This window comes from Chrysemys picta, chromosome 6 (genome assembly GCF_011386835.1).
Source record: "Chrysemys picta bellii isolate R12L10 chromosome 6, ASM1138683v2, whole genome shotgun sequence".
Lineage (NCBI taxonomy): Eukaryota > Metazoa > Chordata > Testudines > Emydidae > Chrysemys > Chrysemys picta.
Genome location: NC_088796.1, coordinates 23,878,498 through 23,897,709, shown reverse-complemented (window position 1 = coordinate 23,897,709; position 19,212 = coordinate 23,878,498). Strand labels below are relative to the sequence as shown.

At 44.8% G+C, this 19,212-nt stretch overlaps 1 protein-coding gene across 1 annotated transcript; it reads right to left on the bottom strand.

Annotated features, from left to right (window-relative positions):
- Positions 1-8,070: 8,070 nt before the first annotated feature.
- Positions 8,071-9,631, bottom strand: RXFP3 (relaxin family peptide receptor 3). The gene has a single exon (XM_005312322.4). It carries the CDS (start codon positions 9,499-9,501, stop codon positions 8,212-8,214), a length of 1,290 nt encoding a protein of 429 aa, XP_005312379.1. The 5' UTR covers positions 9,502-9,631; the 3' UTR covers positions 8,071-8,211.
- Between the last annotated feature and the right edge of the window lie 9,581 nt (positions 9,632-19,212).

The following is a 19,212-nucleotide window of genomic DNA, read 5'->3' as shown; positions in this document are numbered from 1 at the left end:
ACATGCAATAAGGATATTTATTTGTTTGCTTAGAAGTGCTTTACAGTATTAGTAATGTCATGCTCATTATCCCAATTTGCACCCTATTTTTCATAATTCCATTTGGTTCCCTTGAAAACAAGCAACTCAAGCAGCTTGTGTGAAATGCTTTCTTCTTGATTAAACATGCAGCTCAGGAAGCAAACAGAAAGTCTTAACTTTGGCAACGCTTGCAGAAAAAGCACACTATCTCCCCAGCATTGATCCCTTCAGTCTTGTCAAAAGATGCTGGGGGAACAGTGGTTGTCAAGAGGAGACCTAGGGAGGGTATGCTTGGTGTTCCTGAACTACTGTAGGTGGCTAGCTCAGTGGAGGAAAAGGATGATGGCATTTGCTGTAAAACTACTTTGAGTGGCCTTTCTCAGTTTAAAGCTATCAAATATCACACACTTTTTTTCTCAGGTTCTGTGAAATGAAAATTTCCAGAAACAAAACTGGTGCTTCTATGTGTATCCATGGAGCAAAAATTTGGAAACACTCCTCCCAGCCTAAACTATTACACTTTTCTTAACTCTGCGGCTCGCTACAATGTAACCAGTATAGTACATCACTTTTTAGTTATTTTTATATGGATCTCCCTATTTTTTTCTTTAGGAGAATTAAATCCTCCCCCATATATTAACATCTCCCTTGTGTATTAACTATACTGGTTCTACTCCCTTGTAGGGGCATTAAAACAAGTTAACATCTATGAAAAAAACACAGGTCTGCTCCCTGTGTGTATTCAGAGTAATCAATGCTGACTGTAGTGGGAAAAATAAATGCTTATTGCTTTCGACTTTTGTTAGCCTGGCAGAACTGACACACATAGATCTGATTTGTCACTTTCAAGACAGGAGATCTTGGCTGGGCTGTGGCTCTCTTAAAAATCAGGTGAATTCCTCCCACCCCAAAGCCTGAATGCTTGGTTGGTCTCCAGTGCCCAATGAGACAATACTTCTTAAGAATGTTGTGAATAGCTTCCCTTTTCAGCTTCTAGCTTGAAAAGTGTCCCACTCCCTTTTGTCTAATTCTGAAGGTTCATTATAAATATACGTCATCCTAGTCAAGAAAACCATGTGCCCCTTTCTGGTTTTAGAGTTCTTTGGCTAGCATCTCATGGTATAAAGCTGCAAATATGCTCAGAAACATCTCTTCTTCATATGTCTGAGGCTTAAAAGCCCAGTCACAAAGAGAAATTTTTGAGTTATCAGACACCAGAGATTTTAAAATAGTGCCTTTCTACTGGAAAGTAATAAACTAACCTTCCCGATTGGCAAGCTGTCTTTCCCTATTTAGTACCTGGTGCCTCTGTCCTCTCTTTCACCTTCTATCCCCAAGCTAGCTTAAGATATTTTCCTGATATTTTTCCCTTGGTAGCAGCTACCTATCACATTGGTCCAGAGTCTGCAATTGTTACTCTGGCAAAAGAAGTTGCTGGCTGAAGTTAGCATCAAGTACACAATAAGCTAAAAGTACTTCTAGCAACTGAATTTTACTAGTAAAGAAGTAAGGCAGCAAGCCGCATTCAGGGAACCCCCTAAATCTGTGCAAAGCCTCGCTGAAGTCAATGCATTCCATGTGGGTGCAGGAATCTGCATTGACTTCAGTGGGGTTGTACATGAGCACAGGGACCTCACTGCAGAGTCAGGGCCTAAGTTTTGAATTTCAGAAAAACAGTCACAGTATTGCTAACCTCAAGCAGTCAAAAATTTTGAGCTCAAAATATAAGATTTGCTTAAAAATCGTGATTTTTTTTTATATAAATGTATTGTGGGTTCTTTTTGTCTTCTGCTTTCTCAGCCTTTAGGATGCTCTTGAGTCACATTTCATAATTTTCTCCACAACCATCAGGGCTAATTTTATGTGTGCATGTGTCTGAGATTCTCTTGACTCCAGGAGCTGGAGTTTTAAGAGAAACACCAAATAATGTGAGACTTGCCATAAAATCGCAAGAGTTGGAAACAATATGTTTAGAAAAGATATAATCGTCCCCAGGAGAAAGCACTTACACCTTTCATAGTAGAACCACACTAATAAAAATGGGGTTAGACCTTTCCCTTTATGAGTCCATATCATGTGTGCTCAAATTCCAAGATTTGTTTTTTCATAATGACAGCTCTGAAAACTGAAACGTAGGATCCAAGAGTCTATCTAGGTTCTTTTCTTATACTTAATCACCTGCCATATAGGGGCAATAGGGAAAATGAGGGACTTACTTAGAGTTGTGGAATCCCTATTGCCTTCAGATTAGGAACACGCTGACAGCTGTACAACTCACATCTCCATCACTGGGTTTGCACAGGTGTCACTGATTAGCGCTTACTAAACAATTTTCTTGATGATGCAGGAGGAGGAATATAATCCCTCTGACTTCCTCTTAGCCTTGTCAGATCTGTGGGCCCTTACATGTGATTCCAGCTATGCCGCTGCATCCATATCCAGTCTGAGAAACGTGGGCATATATGTACATGTATATGAATGTAAGAATCCAATTATTTTCTTACTTTGTATGTTCTAAGAAACATATCTTCCTGCAATCGAGACATTGGACAGTGGTTAGAGAAAAGCAACAAGATGTTCCATGCATTTTTACCAATTATGCTGAGCCAAAGGAGCTATTTAACCCACTATCCAGTCTTTTCTTGTAGAACTTGTTTTACCAGCCACCTCTGACCCCTTGTGTGATGTAGAGAACTTTGACAATGGAATTTTCGTTATAAACAGATTTTCAATAATCCCCTTGATCTGGATCAGTAACAGATTCTCTCTTTAAGCTGGAGGGAAATATCTCTTAACAAAAGTTTTAAATCTAAGGTCCCAATCCAGCAAGTGGTTCCCTGTGGATCAACTCTGCACCCATTTGAATTCAGTGGGGCCCCATGTAGCTGTAGGAGTGTCTGCACAGGGAATCCCTTGGAGGATGAAGGCCTAAAGGAGACAATAATGATGTAAGGAGTGGGGACAAGGGAACAACTAGATTTTTTCCTGATGGAGACATGTTGCCTGTGCGAAGTACTTCCTTTTGTTTGTTTTAAACCTGCTGCCTCTTAATTTCATTGCATGACCCCGTTTTTGTATTATGTAAAGGAGTAAATAACACCTCCTTATTCACACCAATCAAGATTTTTTCGATCTCTTTCACATCCCCTCCTCGTCCTCTCTTTTCCAAGCTGAAAAGTACCAGTCTTTTTAATCTTTTCTCATGCAGAAGCTGTTCCAGATCCCTAATCATTTTTTGTTGTCCTCTGTACCTTTTCCAATTGTAATATATCTTTTTTGAGATGGAGTGACCAGGACTGCACACAGTATTCCAGGTGTGGATATACCATGGATTTGTACAGAGGCATTATGATATTTATTGTCTTACTCTCCCTTTCCTAATAGTTCCTAACATGCTATTAGCTTTTTGACTGCAGCTGCACACAGAGCGACATGAACACTTTACTTTGAGTCACAAGAGGATTTGTGTTATAAATCTAGACATGGGCATTTGGAGGAAACCAGTCAGCTCAGCATTCATGCAATGTATCTGAAGAATGTTGCCCAAACAACCTAAGAAATAGCCCAAAGATGCTGAAGATCTCGTCGTCCCCTCATATCATGGAAGTTAGAGATGGACTGGATTCAGGAGGGTCTTTCCCTTTCGCTACCCATGCAGGATGATTCCCTACACATTCTAAAGTTCTAGTGACTGGACTCTTTGCACTTTCCTTGGGCAACAGTGTAATCTAGCTCACTGCTCTGAACAAAAACCAAATTGTTCTGAGCAGCTTCTACCCCATACTTGCTGTTTTATTCACTTACAATAGCTGTAGATTACCAGGTCCCCACTTAGTCATCTCCAGGGTCTTTGGATCTTTCCTCATCAATTTGTTCCTCCAAATAATTTTTGTTGCTTTCTGAACACTACGCTATGTCTCTATTGCCGTGCTCAGGATTATAAGGATACCACCAAAGAGGTCTCAGCTGTCTCGAGACAGAATAATGGTGCTTTGGTTCAAATGACTGACCCAGTTGCAGCCTGAGCACAGGAGCAAGTCTTAATTCTACGCTGGACTTCATAGGCATGTACAGCATGGGGCCAAATCCTGAAGGACTCTGTACCTCCCTGAGTAAAATTCCCTTTGAAGTCAATGCAAGGTTTTCCTGGAAAAAAACTGAAGGCCTCATGCTCTAATCTGTGTCCATAATGGAGGAAAATTGCCCTCCCCCCCCATGCCATTGTATGGAATACCCTCATTCCCCTCCCCCTTTCCACCTACTTCAGTCTGACAGGAGTGAATTTCAGAGGGAATGTTTGCTGTAGGCTGAGCCCAAAGGTGAATCACGAACACTTGGGTCCTGGAATAAACTGCCATGCAGCGTGTGGGGTATCCAATTTATAATTGTGTTACTTAGCTCAAGATAATAACTAATAGCAGCTTGAGTTACAACAGGAGCAAAACCTCTAGTCTAGAAAAATCCATAGAGAGAAGGAAATTCTACCACTCTAATCTAATCTACTCCTTCCCACCCCACAGTACCCCTCTGTGAGCTCCTCCTGCACTTCCAGCTTCATGGAGTTGTGAAGGTCAGAGCAAGGGCTCCTCCAGATTCTCTCCTCCAAACACACAGCAAAAAGAAATGCAAATTAATACCACATGACCTGGTGCTTTAGTCTCTCCTCTTTCCCCCCCCCTTAGCCCTGTGGAACTCCTTCCTCTGGGTTCCCAAGGCTGCTGTGTAGGAGCAGCACCTGGAAGCGCAGATCTTGCAAGAGCTGGTGTAGGGCCAAGCATAGAATGGAGACAACAACATCCGCACCCTCTCTTCTGTGGATCTCCTGAGATCAGTGTGGATCTCATGGTCATGCTAAAGGAGTGGACCCCGCCATGCAGCAGAGGGACAAACCGGTCCCCCCAGATGACCGGATAAGTAGGAAACTCCACAAGCTGAAACTCCTGGAATTGGTCTTGTCCCGGTCATCCCGGCCACCCATCATTCTCACATGGGTTAGCGTGTATTAATTGTGACAAGAGTCATGTATTGACCTCTTGTGGAACATCTTATATACAGAGCCCGATGGAGGGAAGCATCTTTGGAGATCTAAAATCCACAGCAGCAGCAATGAACAAAAACGGACTCATGGAAATGCTGCCAAGTACCTCTATATTCACATTTGTCTGTATTTTGGGGGGGGGGGGGGGGAACAGATGTCTCATTTTATGATAACACTCTTTCCATTCCAGCAGTGGCTCTGGAGGATATTAAACAGAAACTACTAGAAGTAAACATTTTGAAATCAGCAGGTCCAGGTAACTTGCATCCATAAGTTTTAAGAGCGCTGCCTGAGGAGCTTGTTGCACTGTTAATGTTGATTTTCAATAAGTCTTGGAGCCCTGGGGAAATTCTAGAAGACACAGGAGAGGTAATGTTGTGCCAATTTTTAAAAAGGTAAATGGGATAACCCAGGTAATTATAGGCCTGTCAGCTTGATATTGATCCCGGGCAAGATAATGAGGCAGCTGGTAGGGGACTTGATTAATAACAAATTAAAGAAGGGTAAAGTAATTAATGCAAATCAACAGGGGTTTATGGAAAATAGATCTTGTCAAACTAACCTATCTTTTCTTAGCCCTCTGCTAGTTAACATTTGCATCAATTACCAGGAGGAAAACATAAGATTATCACTGATAAAGTTTGCAGATGACACAAAATGCAGGGAAGTGGTCAGTAGTGAAGAGGACAGGTCACTGTTACAGAGTGATAGGACTGCTTGGTAAATTGGGCGCAAGCAACATGGTTTAATATGGTTAAGTGTAAATATAGACATCTAGGAACAAAGAATGTAGGCCACACTTACAGGATTGGGGACTCTATCCTGGCAAGCAGTGACTGAAAAAGATTTTGGGGTCAGGGTGGCTAATCAGCTGACCACGACTTCCCAGTGTGACAAAAAAAGCTAATGAAATCCTGGGATGAATAAACAGGTGAAGCTCAAGTAGGAGCAGAGAGGCTATTTTACCTTTGTATTTGGCACTGTTGTGACCACTGCTGGAATATTGTGTACAGTTCTGGTACCCACAATTCAAGAACTATATTGATAAATGGGAGAGGATTCAGAGAAGCACCACAAGAATGATTAAAGGATTAGAAAACATGCCTTACAGCAGTGGTTCTCAACCAGGGGTATATGGGTACGCAGAGGTCTTCCAGGGGGTACATCAATTCATCCAGATATTTGCTAGTTTTACAATAGGCTACATAACAAGCACCAATGAAGTCAGTACAAACTAAAAATATCATTCAATGACTTGTTTATACTGCTCTACATACTATACACTGAAATGTAAGTACAATATTTATATTCCAATTGATGTATTTTATAATTCTATGGTAAAAATGAGAAAGTAAACAATTATTCAGTAATAGTGTGCTGTGACACTTTTATGTCTGATTTTCTAAGCAAGCAGTTTTTATGTTAAGTTAAACTAGGGGTATGCAAGACAAATCAGACTTCTGAAAGGGGTACAGTAGTTTGGAAAGGTTGAGAACCACTGCCTGAGGGCTAGTCTACACTACCCGCCCGGATCGGCGGGTAGAAATCGATCTCTCGGGGATCGATTTATTGTGTCTCATCTAGACGGTTAAATCGATCCCCAAATCGACGCGCGTACTCCCACCTCGTCAGGAGGAGTAAGCGCTGTCGACGGGGGAGCCGCGGCAGTTGATTTGCCGCCGTCCTCACAGCAGGGTAAGTCGAATAGGATACGTCGAATTCAGCTGAATTTGCGTATCTTAAATCGATCCTCCTCCGCCACCCCACTGTAGACCTAGCCTTAAAGTGATAAGCTAAATAGATTGAGCTGTTTAAGTCTAACAAAGAGAAGATAAAGCCAGCTTGGTTGGCTGCATCCTATAAGTACCTACCTGGGGAACGATTGGATAATGAGCTCTTGAATCTAGCAGAGAAAGTTATAACACAATCCAAGGGCTGGAAATTTTGAAGCTAAACAAATTCAGACTGGAAATATGATGTAAACTTTTAACAGTGCGGTTAATTAACCATTGGAACAATTTATCAGGGCTCATGGCTGATTCTTCATCGGTGACCATCTTTAAATCAAGATTAGCTGTTTCTCTAAAAGATGTGTTCTAGGAATGATTTGGGGGAAGTTCTATGGTCTGTGTTCTACAGGAGGTCAGACTAGATGGTCACAATGGTGCCTTCAGGTCTTGGGCTCTGAATGTTCAGCCTCTTTAAAATTGGCAGTGCAGTGGTTTAATTCCTTCTAAGCAATGGTCAGTTACAGATACAGTACCCCATTAACCACAAATGATCTACAACAGTGGCTGATGGTAGGACATAACATTTCACCGCTAGGGCAAAGTTTATAGTTACAGGTAATAAAATAGAAAAAGCCCCTTCCAGTTTTCAGCAGCGCCCCGCTCCTAAACATCAGTTACTCCTGTTCTTATTTATCAATGAGAATCATTTTGCTTTGGCAACAGGCTAAATGCTGCAGTGAACGCCCCACAAACAGCCTTCTCTCTGGAGCTGTGCTAGAGCCAGGGCTATAGTTGCTTGCATTTACAGTGAGTTGTGCTTGGTGCCCCAGTTCAGTGCTGGGAAAGGACAAAAGAAGCCAGGTCCCCTGCAACCTGGGCTCTGAGGTGGCAGGTGGAAAGTCCTGGCTTGCTTCCGACACACCTCAGCCACCTCCTCTGCAGCTGGGAGATTGCACTGAGGCGGCAAGGGACACCCAGACGGTGTCTGGTGACGGCACCACTCCAGCTGCAGTCTCACCGCTCCCGCAACCTCCTCATACAAAACCCGCAATCGCCCTCCACTTCCCAGGCGTCCTCATCCCCCCATTTAGTCCCCCCCGGCCCCTTCACACACAGTAGCCTGGGCACATGGAGCCTCAGTCTCCATATGCACCCCCAAGGCTGGACAAAGGCAAAGCTGAGGGGACAGCTGCAGTTTCATCCCCCATGGACCCTCCCTTCCCCCCACTTCTCCTAGGGGGAAGACACTCCCAGGAGCCCTCCCCCCCCCCCAGACACCACCTCCACAGCTGGGCCAGTCTCCAGAGCCCATCCCTCACAGACACCCCTTCCATCGCCCTCCAGGACACTCCCAGGAGCCCATCCCGTGGCCATTGCCCCCAGCCAGCCTCCCCCTCCATCGCTCCCAGGCCCCCCTGCGGCTCAGCAGCGCTGCTCGGCGGAGCTGCTGGGCAGCACGTCCCAGCGGCCGCTGCACACCACCACGCCGGGCGGGTAGTAGAGGAGCTCGGGCTGGGGAGCGGCGGCGGGGGGCAGCGGGCTGGCGGGCACCAGGGCGCGCAGCGCCTGCTCCTCGGGCTCGGGCTTGGTGGTGGCGGTGAAGGGGCGCGTGGCGGTGAGCGAGGGCGAGGCCAGGCGCCAGAGCAGGCGGCGCAGGGCGGCGCGGAACTCGCGGCGCAGCAGGCAGTAGAGCAGCGGGTTGAGGCAGCTGTTGCAGTGCGCCAGGCACACGCTGACGGGGAAGAGGTAGGCCTGCGAGAGGAAGTACTGCGGGCTGAAGTGCACCACGTTGAGCTTGACCAGGATGCCCCAGGCGGTGAGCGCCTGGTTGGGCAGCCAGCAGAGGAAGAAGGAGAGCACCACCACCGTCACCGAGCGGGTCACCTTGGCCCGCCGCTTGGGCCCGCCGCAGGCCCGGCCCACGTGGCGCTCGCCCAGGAAGCGCAGCAGCAGCAGGTAGCAGAGGCTGATGACCGCCAGCGGCACCACGAAGCCCAGCAGCACCTTCTGGGCCTGGTAGAGGCCCAGCCAGAACTGGGCGCTGTTGCCCCGGCCCTCGGGGAACTTGACCAGGCAGAGCTCCTCGTTGAAGACGGTGGCGGTGGTGGAGAAGATGGCGTGGGGCAGGGAGGCCAGCATGGCCGCGCCCCAGATGAGCAGGCAGAGCCACTTGGCCGAGCAGCACCCCGCGCTGCCCCGCCGGCTGCTCAGCGCCGAGGCCACGGAGTGGTAGCGGGCCACGCTCATGGCGGTGAGGAAGAAGACGCTGGCGTACATGTTCATGGCCGTCACGTAGGAGACGATCTTGCACATGGCCTTGCCGAAGAGCCAGGTGAAGTCCAGGGCGTTCTCCACCGCCCAGAAGGGCAGCGTCAGCACGAACTGGAAGTCGGTGAGCGCCAGGCTGGTCACGAAGAGGTTAATGGAGGATTTCTTCCAGCCCTGCTTGCTCTTCATCAGGTAGAGCACCAGCAGGTTGCCCACCAGCCCCAGGGCGCACACCACCGAGTAGACGCTGGAGATGACGATGCGCAGGACGGCGGAGCTGTCCCCCTGCAGCCCGTCGGCTCGCTCCAGGTTGATGCTCCTGAAGAGCTCCTGCAGGGACTCGTTGGTCCCGTTGCCGAACTGCCCGGCCAGGGACGCTCCCTCCCCGGCTTCCTTCATGCTGACGGCGAGCGAGCAGTAACTGGGCTCGCACGGGGCGTCCATCCCATGGCCAGGGGAGGCTGGAGGGAGCGGGTCTCTCTCCGCCCACCCAGAGGCTGCGATCAGGAGCTACGCGCCGGTGGCTGGCACGGGTCCCCCTCGCCTGCAAAGCACATGCTCGGCACGTAGTCCAGCCCGGGAGGCAGCAGCTCAGACAGCCGCGACGGCCAGCGCGGCGGCTGCCGCTTCAGGTGCCCAGCGCAGGCAGCTCCCGCACGGAGGCGCTGGCAGGCGGGGCGCCCCTTCCCGTGCCCGCCGTGGGGCACATCAGGCCGAGCAGAACGAGCCCAGACCCCCAGGGAGCGGGCGGCGCTGCCTCAGCCGGCAGGGAGACTCCAGCACCGCTGGGCTGCGGTGGGACAAGGAGCCGCCTCTCGCTGGTGCGGGACGGTCCCAGTCCTGGAGGCGCCCACCTGGGCTCCGCCGCTGCTGCCTCTCTAGGAGCGTCTGTCCTCCCCGCGGCTCCCAAGCCTCACTGCCTCCTCCCGTCGGCTCGCCCGGCTTATATTCACCTTCTGCCCCCGCTTGAGCGGGCTGAGGTGCGTGCGCAGCGGCCGGAGCTCTCCGAGGTCCTTCCAGGGGCCAATCCTGGCTGTGGTCGGGGACCGCTCTCTCCACCTGCCTCCCAGCCAGCGTCACATCAGCGGCCGCTGAGTTCTGCGGGGCCCCCGAGAGCGTGAACAGCTCAGTCCCCCGCGGCACGCGTTTCTCTCCCCAAGCGCTCTCTCCGCTCACCTTCCTGGAGAATCCCCGCCCGGACTTTCTTTCCCCCAGCGCTGGAATTTCATATGTTGGAATTAGCTGCATTTAAAGAGTATCTGAGATTCAGAAGAAAAAGATCATGTGAAATGCAGCCCCTCCCCACTTTAAAAAGCCCTTCACTTTTATCCCCCACGCTTTAAAACGCACCGATCTTTTCTATTTATCATAAAGTAGAACATGTCATGGGAAGTGGAAACCAACCCACACTTCCTTTCTCTACACAGAATTTATATGTATCTTGGTCTAATGAAACTGGTAAGCTGCCCCTCCTATGTGCACCAAAACTTTTTAAAATCTGTAGTCCAGTTGCAAGTTTGCATTTAGTTTAAACAAGCACAGAGCTTGTTTATCATTCAACTTGTCTGTGCCACAAACTGATGTACAGCTCTATTATTTGTTCTCTTATGTAACTAATTCTGTTCATAATGGGGTACAATATTTATTTCCAGTGTTCTTTTGCTTACATGATATTTTACACCCACCGTAGACTTTTCAATCTACCAGAGTCCTTAAATTCTCATGGGTTTAGACAATACAGTCTAATGAAAAGCTTTGCAAATGTTTTGGATTATTAACAAAACCAACCTATCATTAGCAAATGTGTCCATAAGGCGTGGATTCCTTGGAGGGATGTGGTTACATTTTGCTTAGCTACAGAATTAATCTAAAATTATTTGATCTTTCTTACCCTCTTCCTTTTTTTGTGTGAGCAAGCAATACAACTCGAAAAGGTCTCAGAATTATTTTTCTATAATGAAAGGTAAAGATGTTAAAACCACAGATTAATATTAAATGACTACAAATATTTCTCTCCTTAAAAATAAAGGTTGAACGTAGTGGTGATCCTTATCTCTTAATTTGAAATGAGTTATAGGAAAACAGTAAAGATGAACATTAGACACGAGGTCCTTGTAAGGTGGAAAGAATGCAGTAGAGGATTACTAAGGGAAATTGGACAGGGTAGGTGGTCCTGGCTTTGGGTTCTATTGTTCTCCGGCTGAAGTCCATCGGACATTTGCCGTTGACTTCAAAAAGCGCAGACCCTTTGACAGAAAATCCTTATGAATACTTTAACATTGGCCACTAGAGGGCTCTGGGGTTTCAGGGGAAAAAAATGAAGGATTTAGAGAAGATCAGCAGCCACAGACAACTCCTCTTACAGACACCAAGAGTTGACAAGAAGTTTACCTTTGACCAGAGCCCTTGAACTGAATAAAACTCTCATGTCCATATTTCATTGTTGTAGTCCCTGGGGGGGGTGGGGAAAAGTTTAAGAGGAAGTAGCATCTGGTGTCACCTTGAGCAACCTTCCCTTTTTATGTCAAATTTTCTCCCTTCAAGAAACAAATCAAACCACATCTCCCTCCCTCACTGCTAGCACTGCAGTTTCCCCCTGGTATTGGAAACCCAGCTCTGTTCTTTCTGTTTCATATGTCATCGGGAACAATAAAAGATTCTGGAAAATAAGCTGGCCATTTTGTTTGTGAACTGATATTGCACATGAGGCAAAATAAAATACAGCATGTTCTGCTGCAGGGTACATTGTCTCGGTTCTTGAGGTAGTAAAATATGTTTTTGTCAACAAACTAGGCAAAAGATACATTGAAAGTGTGTCGGGGCAGGGAGGGAGGGGTTAGGAACCAGGTCTGAAAATGTTCAGTTATTTTTTTGACCAGAATCCATTCTAAATCAAACATTTGAAGAGCACAAGAGCAACTTAAACAAGTCAAGTATTATCCCCATCATCTGTAAACTGATTTGATCTGATTTACTTTTCTACACAAACATTTCTGTACTTTCTTACACTCTGCCCCTTAGCTATGGAATGTCTTTCCCTAACTGAAGCATACTTAAGACCCACTTCTGCGCTAGTATCTGTACAAATAAATAGATCAGCCAATTAATAAAGGGTCAAGAGGCATATAAGGCTATCTGGCAGTGCTTTTAGAATATATATGCATCCGAAGAAGTGGGCTGTAGTCCACGAAAGCTTATGCTCTAATAAATTTGTAAGTCTCTAAGGTGCCACAAGTACTCCTGTTCTTTTTGCGGATACAGACTAACACGGCTGCTACTCTGAAACCTGCTTTTAGAATCTTATTTTAAAAGTTTACAAGTGGGCATATGTGTATAAAACAGTATAGATTGTGTCTCTGGCCACCCTTGGTTACTGCCTGTCTTCTTAGGCCCTGACCCTGCAAGTGATAGCATGCAAGCAGACCGCAGCACCCACATAGATTCAGTGGGGCTTTCTGTAGGTGTAGTAGTCTGCCTGTACACTCTGCGTTGAAAAAGGGAAAGTGACTGTGTCTTCATCTATGTATAGTGCCTAATATAATGTGGTTCCAATCTGCATTGGTGTCTCTGGGCACTACTATAATGTAAATACTCTATAATAAGATGCATTGGTATAGGTTTCCCATCTTTTGGGAACATCGGATTTCCACTAACAGATTATGCAAATGAGGCATCCAATTTTCTATCCATCTAGCCTGATTGTCAAGACTGAGACATGGACAGTCAGACCTAGTGGTCGGAGCAGGAGTTGGGCTAAGTCAGGTACCAGGAGGTCAGAGTCCAAGATAGGCCAGAAGGCACAGTCAGGAGGCAGGTGGGGTCAGGTTACTGGTAGGTCAGAATCCAAGATAGACTAGAGGGCAAACTGAGAGTCAGGGGACAGGCAGTGTCAGATTACCAGGAGATTGGGGTTGGGCACCACGTTATAGATGGTAATCAAATAGCGAAGTTGAGGACAAACCAGGGTTGGAAGCCGGAGTCTACGGTCTGTCGCAAGCAGGGTCTGGAGCAGAGATGGGCAGGTACTCTGTGTTGTTGCTCTGACAGCTCCTCTTCACGGCTTCCTGGTTTAAGTACTGGTACCAGCCAAGCAGTGGGCTATGAGGGCTGCTACTCAGGTCCTGCGGGGTGGTACTTCCTGCCAAGCCCAACCTCACAGGGTCCTTTTGTGGGAGCCTAGCCAAACCCTCGTCAGAACCCCCATGCTCCTGGGTTCCAGCCCTGCAGGTTCTAACATATTTAATCAAAACCTCTCTGTAATGTACTTGGTCAAATTATTCACTGCTGTATAATGGGGAAAATTCTTTCCTGACATCTGTGGTACTATTCTGACATTGTCAAGCATGACATTTTATTACCTTGCCATAACATTGGCCAAACGTTATTGCCCACAAAATTATCCAGCACCCTTTAAAACTCAGTTACTGTGTGTGACCCTTTGACCTTCTAGAGTAGAGAATTCCACAGTCTGAGGACATGCTGTGTAAAGAAGTGCTTCCTTTTATTTTTTTTACATCTCTTCACCTTCTCGTGTGGTCAGTGGGATGGGGCTACATCCAGGTAATTTTCTTCGTTATTAAAAACTTAATTTGCATATTTTAGTCAGACGAATCCCAAAGTACTTCACCGACTAGGCACCACCAAAATTAAGCCATTTCCAGGGTAAAAGCCAGTAGGCATTTAACAGTGTTTCATAGTATCGTAAGAAAGGAAATGAAGAAGGCTACCTTCTATAGTGGAAACTGAAGAAGAACATTATAAAGGGAAGGTGGAAATGCCTAGGTTGAATATGGCCACCGCAAGTCTGATCTTGTGAAAAGTCAAGGTCTCCTTTCCGGCAGTGCAGATCCTTTAGTTCTATATCCAGGGCATTGTTTCAGAGCTTGTACACAAACAAGTCTCTTCATTTTCTTAAGAGTTGTTCAATTTTCCCTTTACTTAATCTTCCCCCCACCCATTTGCAAGTAGCAGTCAAGGTGTCATCTTTACTTGGACCAGTTAACGTCTTCCACAGTCAATATGAATGCCAAGAACTAGTAGGACACAGTATGTAAAATTGGATTTTTTACCATGCTCCCTGAAGATTTAAAGCCCTATTCTGAGCACACAGATCTTCTGTAAGCCCAATTTTCACATAGTTTAAATGGGAAAAAGACAGAAACTGTCTCTTGTGTGAAATGAGTTTTATTCCACTTGAATATTTTCCTGCCAAACATATTTGGTTGGTACACTATAGAGACTAAACTGTAATGAAGTTCCAAAACAAGGAGGGGACACAGAACACTGGGGCTGGGTGGGAGGTGGGGAATTATTAAGAAGAAAAATGTAAGTATTCATAATGCTAGCCAGTCAAATAAGGCATGTGGGAGTCACGCCAACTGAATATGAGCTAAACCATCTCTTGGCAGTGCTGACATTTCTGCATATAAGGACGGCTGTCTTAAGCGGTTACACAGACTTTATGTTTGTCCTCTGTACAGGTTTCACCCCAACCGACTTCCTTTAGCCTCAGGTACTTCTGTCTTCTGCTTTCATCTCTTTTTGACCTTGGAGAAGCATTTTTAGAGCTAGCAAAAGGAATATGCTAGAGCTGGAAGAATAATTAAAAAATTGAATAATTTATTTGAAAGTAGTGAATGAATTATTTGTGAATACATTAATCAGCCCATTTCTATACCTGTTAAATTGTTAAAATTGAAAAATTGTTAAAAAAACATCACATTTAATTGAAAAAAATATTGCAAAATTCATTAGATAAATTATTTCCCGATTATTATTTTACCCTGTCCAGAAGACACTACTATTCATTTACTCTTCGCGTGCAGTAATGCAATTCAGGATCTTTCAGAACATGTAACATTTTTTTTGTAGTGTTTCTTTTTCATCAGACTATCAGTGTAGTTTGTAGTAACTTGTGCATAACCAGTCTAGTCTATTTTGTATTTGTCAGGCTGGGTGAAGATCAGACGTATGTAAACTTCTCTTTTCAATAATCAAAGGTGCCACTGCATAAACTTGTTAGCCCCCAATCCTGCAAACAAGCTTAATTTGATACATGTAAGTAGTCTCATAAATGTTCCTGTGCATAAAAATTTGCAGAATCCAGGCCAGGTCTGAAACAGTCCAAGCCCACTGACACACAGGGAATGTTGCAAAGCATATCTACGTACTAAGGCTTTTGGAAAGGGAGAGAGTTGATGGAATTGAGGCTTGTTTGAGGGCGCAGAATTCTGTAGTGGGCCGTTCAGCTAGTGAGGGAAGGTAAGCAGCTGGTTTTATTATTTAGCTCCCGAACCTAAGTCCAAGGCACCTAGAGTTTTAAGGAACGTGCTTTTTGGTCCATATTTTATAAAGCTAAAGTAATTAAATAATCTCTGGACTATCCCCATTCAGTCAGATCCTCAGTGGATGTCAATCAGCATAGTTCCACTGAAGCCAATGGTGCTTACGTTGATTTATACGAGCTGAAGAATTTGGCTCATTCACATCAATGGAATTACACCAGAGATGATTTTTGTCCAGTATACACTTTAAAATTGGCTTTCAAATATGTTTGTTTAAAATAGTCATTTTCATACTATGTATCCTGAAGGATTCCTACTATTTTCCACTTCCTTTTGGACCTCCTCCAAAGACAGGGCATTTATTATTATAATTGCTCATAATTACTTGTCATTATATTTAAGTACAAAAAATTAACAGGCCAGGCCACCCTGAAACTGCTTACTGTGACATTTTTATAGCTGTGAAGGATTGCTTTCCTCCCATTATTGAAGAAAAAAGTAATAACATTAAAGGTCTTGAATAGACTTAATTAAAAAGAGTAATTACCATAGGTTGCTCAGATGGGATCTGAATAATTCAAGATTTTATTTTCTCCATAGAATTCTGCTTTATGAATAACTTCTTTAACAGTGATTTCCCTAGCATTTATTTATTTAAAGGAAAGGGACCTTTTTTATTTATATGACTCTCTACTCTGGCTTCTTTGAGAAGCTTTGATCTCTCCGCCTTGACTGTACTAAGACAATAATTGTTAACAGCTGAAGTTTTACCACTCATCTGTATGTCAAAGCTCCACTTTTCCCCCTCCCCCTATTGAGGGCCAGAAGTTTAAGTGGGACTTGGTGCAATAAGTCTCGGCACAAGGATGAATTTCACCCCCAAAAGCCCCTTTTTGGGGTATAGAAAGGAGATGTACATAAGGTGTTCAATACAAAACCTCTCTCCAAGATGAGATGGCAATCAGCATATCCCAGGAAATGGATTCTTGGTGAACTTTAGAGGACACTGGCAGTAAAGCTTGGCAGAAAGTTTTATTTGAATATTTAATTTTTAAATTAATTTACTTTGGTTGCACTCATGCCCCTTTTGTCTCTGCTTTATAGGAACATTCACGTAAACAAGTTTTAATGGCATAAATCTTCCTGGGGAGCTAATGTTACAGTTACCTGTGGTAATATGAATTGGAAACACGAGTTAAATTTGCAAGTATGAATAATATTGTCAGATGGGGTTTCATATTCATCCAAGCAGAGAACACAAATAACACCATGTGATTTAATTTAGTTGTAACCATTTACAACTAACCAACAATGCTTGAACAGTGATGGAGGATTAGCTGATCACTGAGTTACAAAACCTCACTGAATATTTTCTTTTTTCCCATTTATTTGTTATTTGAATGTGCTCACAGATATTTCATGAGCAGAACACGAGGTTAACTTTTTTTGCACATAAATTATTAATTGTGCAAATTTGTAAATCGTTTACTCAGCCCTGAGAGTATTTATAATAATCACAGATGAGCTACCAATGTCCTTTCCAATGTCCTTCATGAACAGTACTGAAACAGAAGATAGAAAGGAAAGAGCTCGACCAATGTCCATCCCCTGCAGTTGCCAGATGTTGGTTGGGCTGAATAAACGGTAGTATCCCCAACTAAGAACAAGGAAACAAGATTTAAAAATAACATGCCCAAAGTTTCTCTCTAAATGGATCTCAAAGAAGAATAGATGCATTTAATTATCCAGATAATCTGTTATATAGCCCTTGTGATGGAAAGGAGCATTCTACCTCTATCTACCTCTTTAGTACAATTAGTGCCAGGGCCAGCATTGAAGTATATGGGAATCTTTCCACTGATTCAATGGACACTAATTCTGACCTTCACTTTGTAGTAGCTCCTCCCTATTGAACAATAGAAGTGACACTGGTTCTTTGTCCAGTCTAAGGCCTGGTCCCCACTAAGCCCCCACTTCGGACTAAGGTACGCAAATTCAGCTACGTTAATAACGTAGCTGAATTCGAAGTACCTTAGTCCGAACTTACCACGGTCCAGACGCGGCAGGAAGGCTCCCCCGTCGACTCTGCGTACTCCTCTCGCCGAGCTGGAGTACCGGCGTCGACGGCGAGCACTTCCGGGATCGATCCGGGATCGATTTATCGCGTCTTAACCAGACGTGATAAATCGATCCCAGAACATCGATTGCCTGCCGCCGGACCCTCCGGTAAGTGAAGACGTACCCTAATTTTAAATGTCTCTAAGGATGGGGCTTCTACTACTTCCTTGGGTGACTATCCCAGCCCTATAGGTTTTACTACTAAGAAGTTTGAACTGACATTCAACCTACATTTCCCTTGCTTGCTTTCACCCTGTTTCTTCTTCCCTCCACAGTTTTTACACCTTCCAAATCTGTAGATGGTTACCAGATTCCACCCTCCCTCACCTTTAATTATCACCTAGCCATGCTATTCATATTTAGCTGTTTTAATCTTTTCTCATGAACAATGCACTTCACTCACTCCCTGGATCACTTTCATTGCTCTTTTCTGACCTCCCTTCCAGATGTCTATGTTTGTTTAATTATGAGTTTCCTAAAACTGCACTTACTCTGTAGTAACCATACAGTGTATCTTATGGATCCCTCTACATTTTCTCTACTTTACAATTTCTGTTGGATTATAAAATTTGAAGGACTTTTTTTCTAGTATGAAAGGGTTTTACTGCATTAACAAAGACCCCAGGCTCTTAGGTTTGGCTCTTCCAGAACAAGGGGTCAGGCATTAACTCCTAATCACTGGAATTTGCATTTTATATGTGACTGACATCGTAAAAAGTATAATTTTTTTTTTACAGCCACACAAACGACCTCTTAGAAAGTGTTTCTTTGGTCTCTCAAATCACTGCACTTTCCAGAGTCACTATGATAGCTCTTGTCTTGGCTCAGAAAGCACCACATTGTCCTCTTCTCTTTGTTTGGGTTGTATTTCTCAGTCCATTTCCCCCACCACTGAATCTCCTATAACTTCCACCTGCCAGTTTCTTCTATATCTAGTCTCAGCACCTGATGCTCCTTCTTGACTTCTGATTGCTCTTCCTTCTTGTCTCCCTGAAGGTCCTTACTCTTGATTCTCTAGGTTCACTGCCCCTTGATCATCATCCTGGATGATATATGGTATAGGCTTGTAAGCCGTGTGGCCTGAAGCCTAGGAGAGAAGGGAGATAGCTGAGTGAGCTCTCTGCTGGAATCTACTGGAGAGTAAGGGGAATTGAGTAAAGGGAAATGAGGCAGAACCTCATTTAAATGTCAGCTGTGCTCTCAATAGTACCTCATTTACATATCAAATGCGTCCTTTGCTGTCATCTGGTGGAGAGCAAGGGGAGTCAAATCAGCAAGGCAATATCTCATTTACATATTAACTGTGGATAGGTTTTAGACATTGGGGTAGAATTCAGTGAAGTTTTGTACTTGGGGCCAATATTTTAAAGATAACTGTGTTAGAAACCACCTGGACAACGACTGGGTTCGGGGTCACCCAGATGATGTTTGCTGAAATTGGGTAAGAGGTTCTGGACAGAATGAGGGCTCAAGAGAAGAGAGATTGAATGTTCCTGGTTTCTTGCTGGGTGATAGAAGTCTGGTGTGCTCCTTTTACCACTGATCACCTTGCACCTAAAAATATCTGAGCTGAGAACTAGTTGCCTTATTTAAACAGAGATCAGCAGTGATTCCAGTCATCTGGACAAGAAAGTAGACAAGAAAGCCTAGTAGCAGTTCCAGTCACCTGGCCAGCAGAGGGCAGTGCAAAGACTTCAGCAGGATAGCAGCAGACTGAAAGCAGTTGTGTGGACTGTGCTCAGCAGAGGTGTTT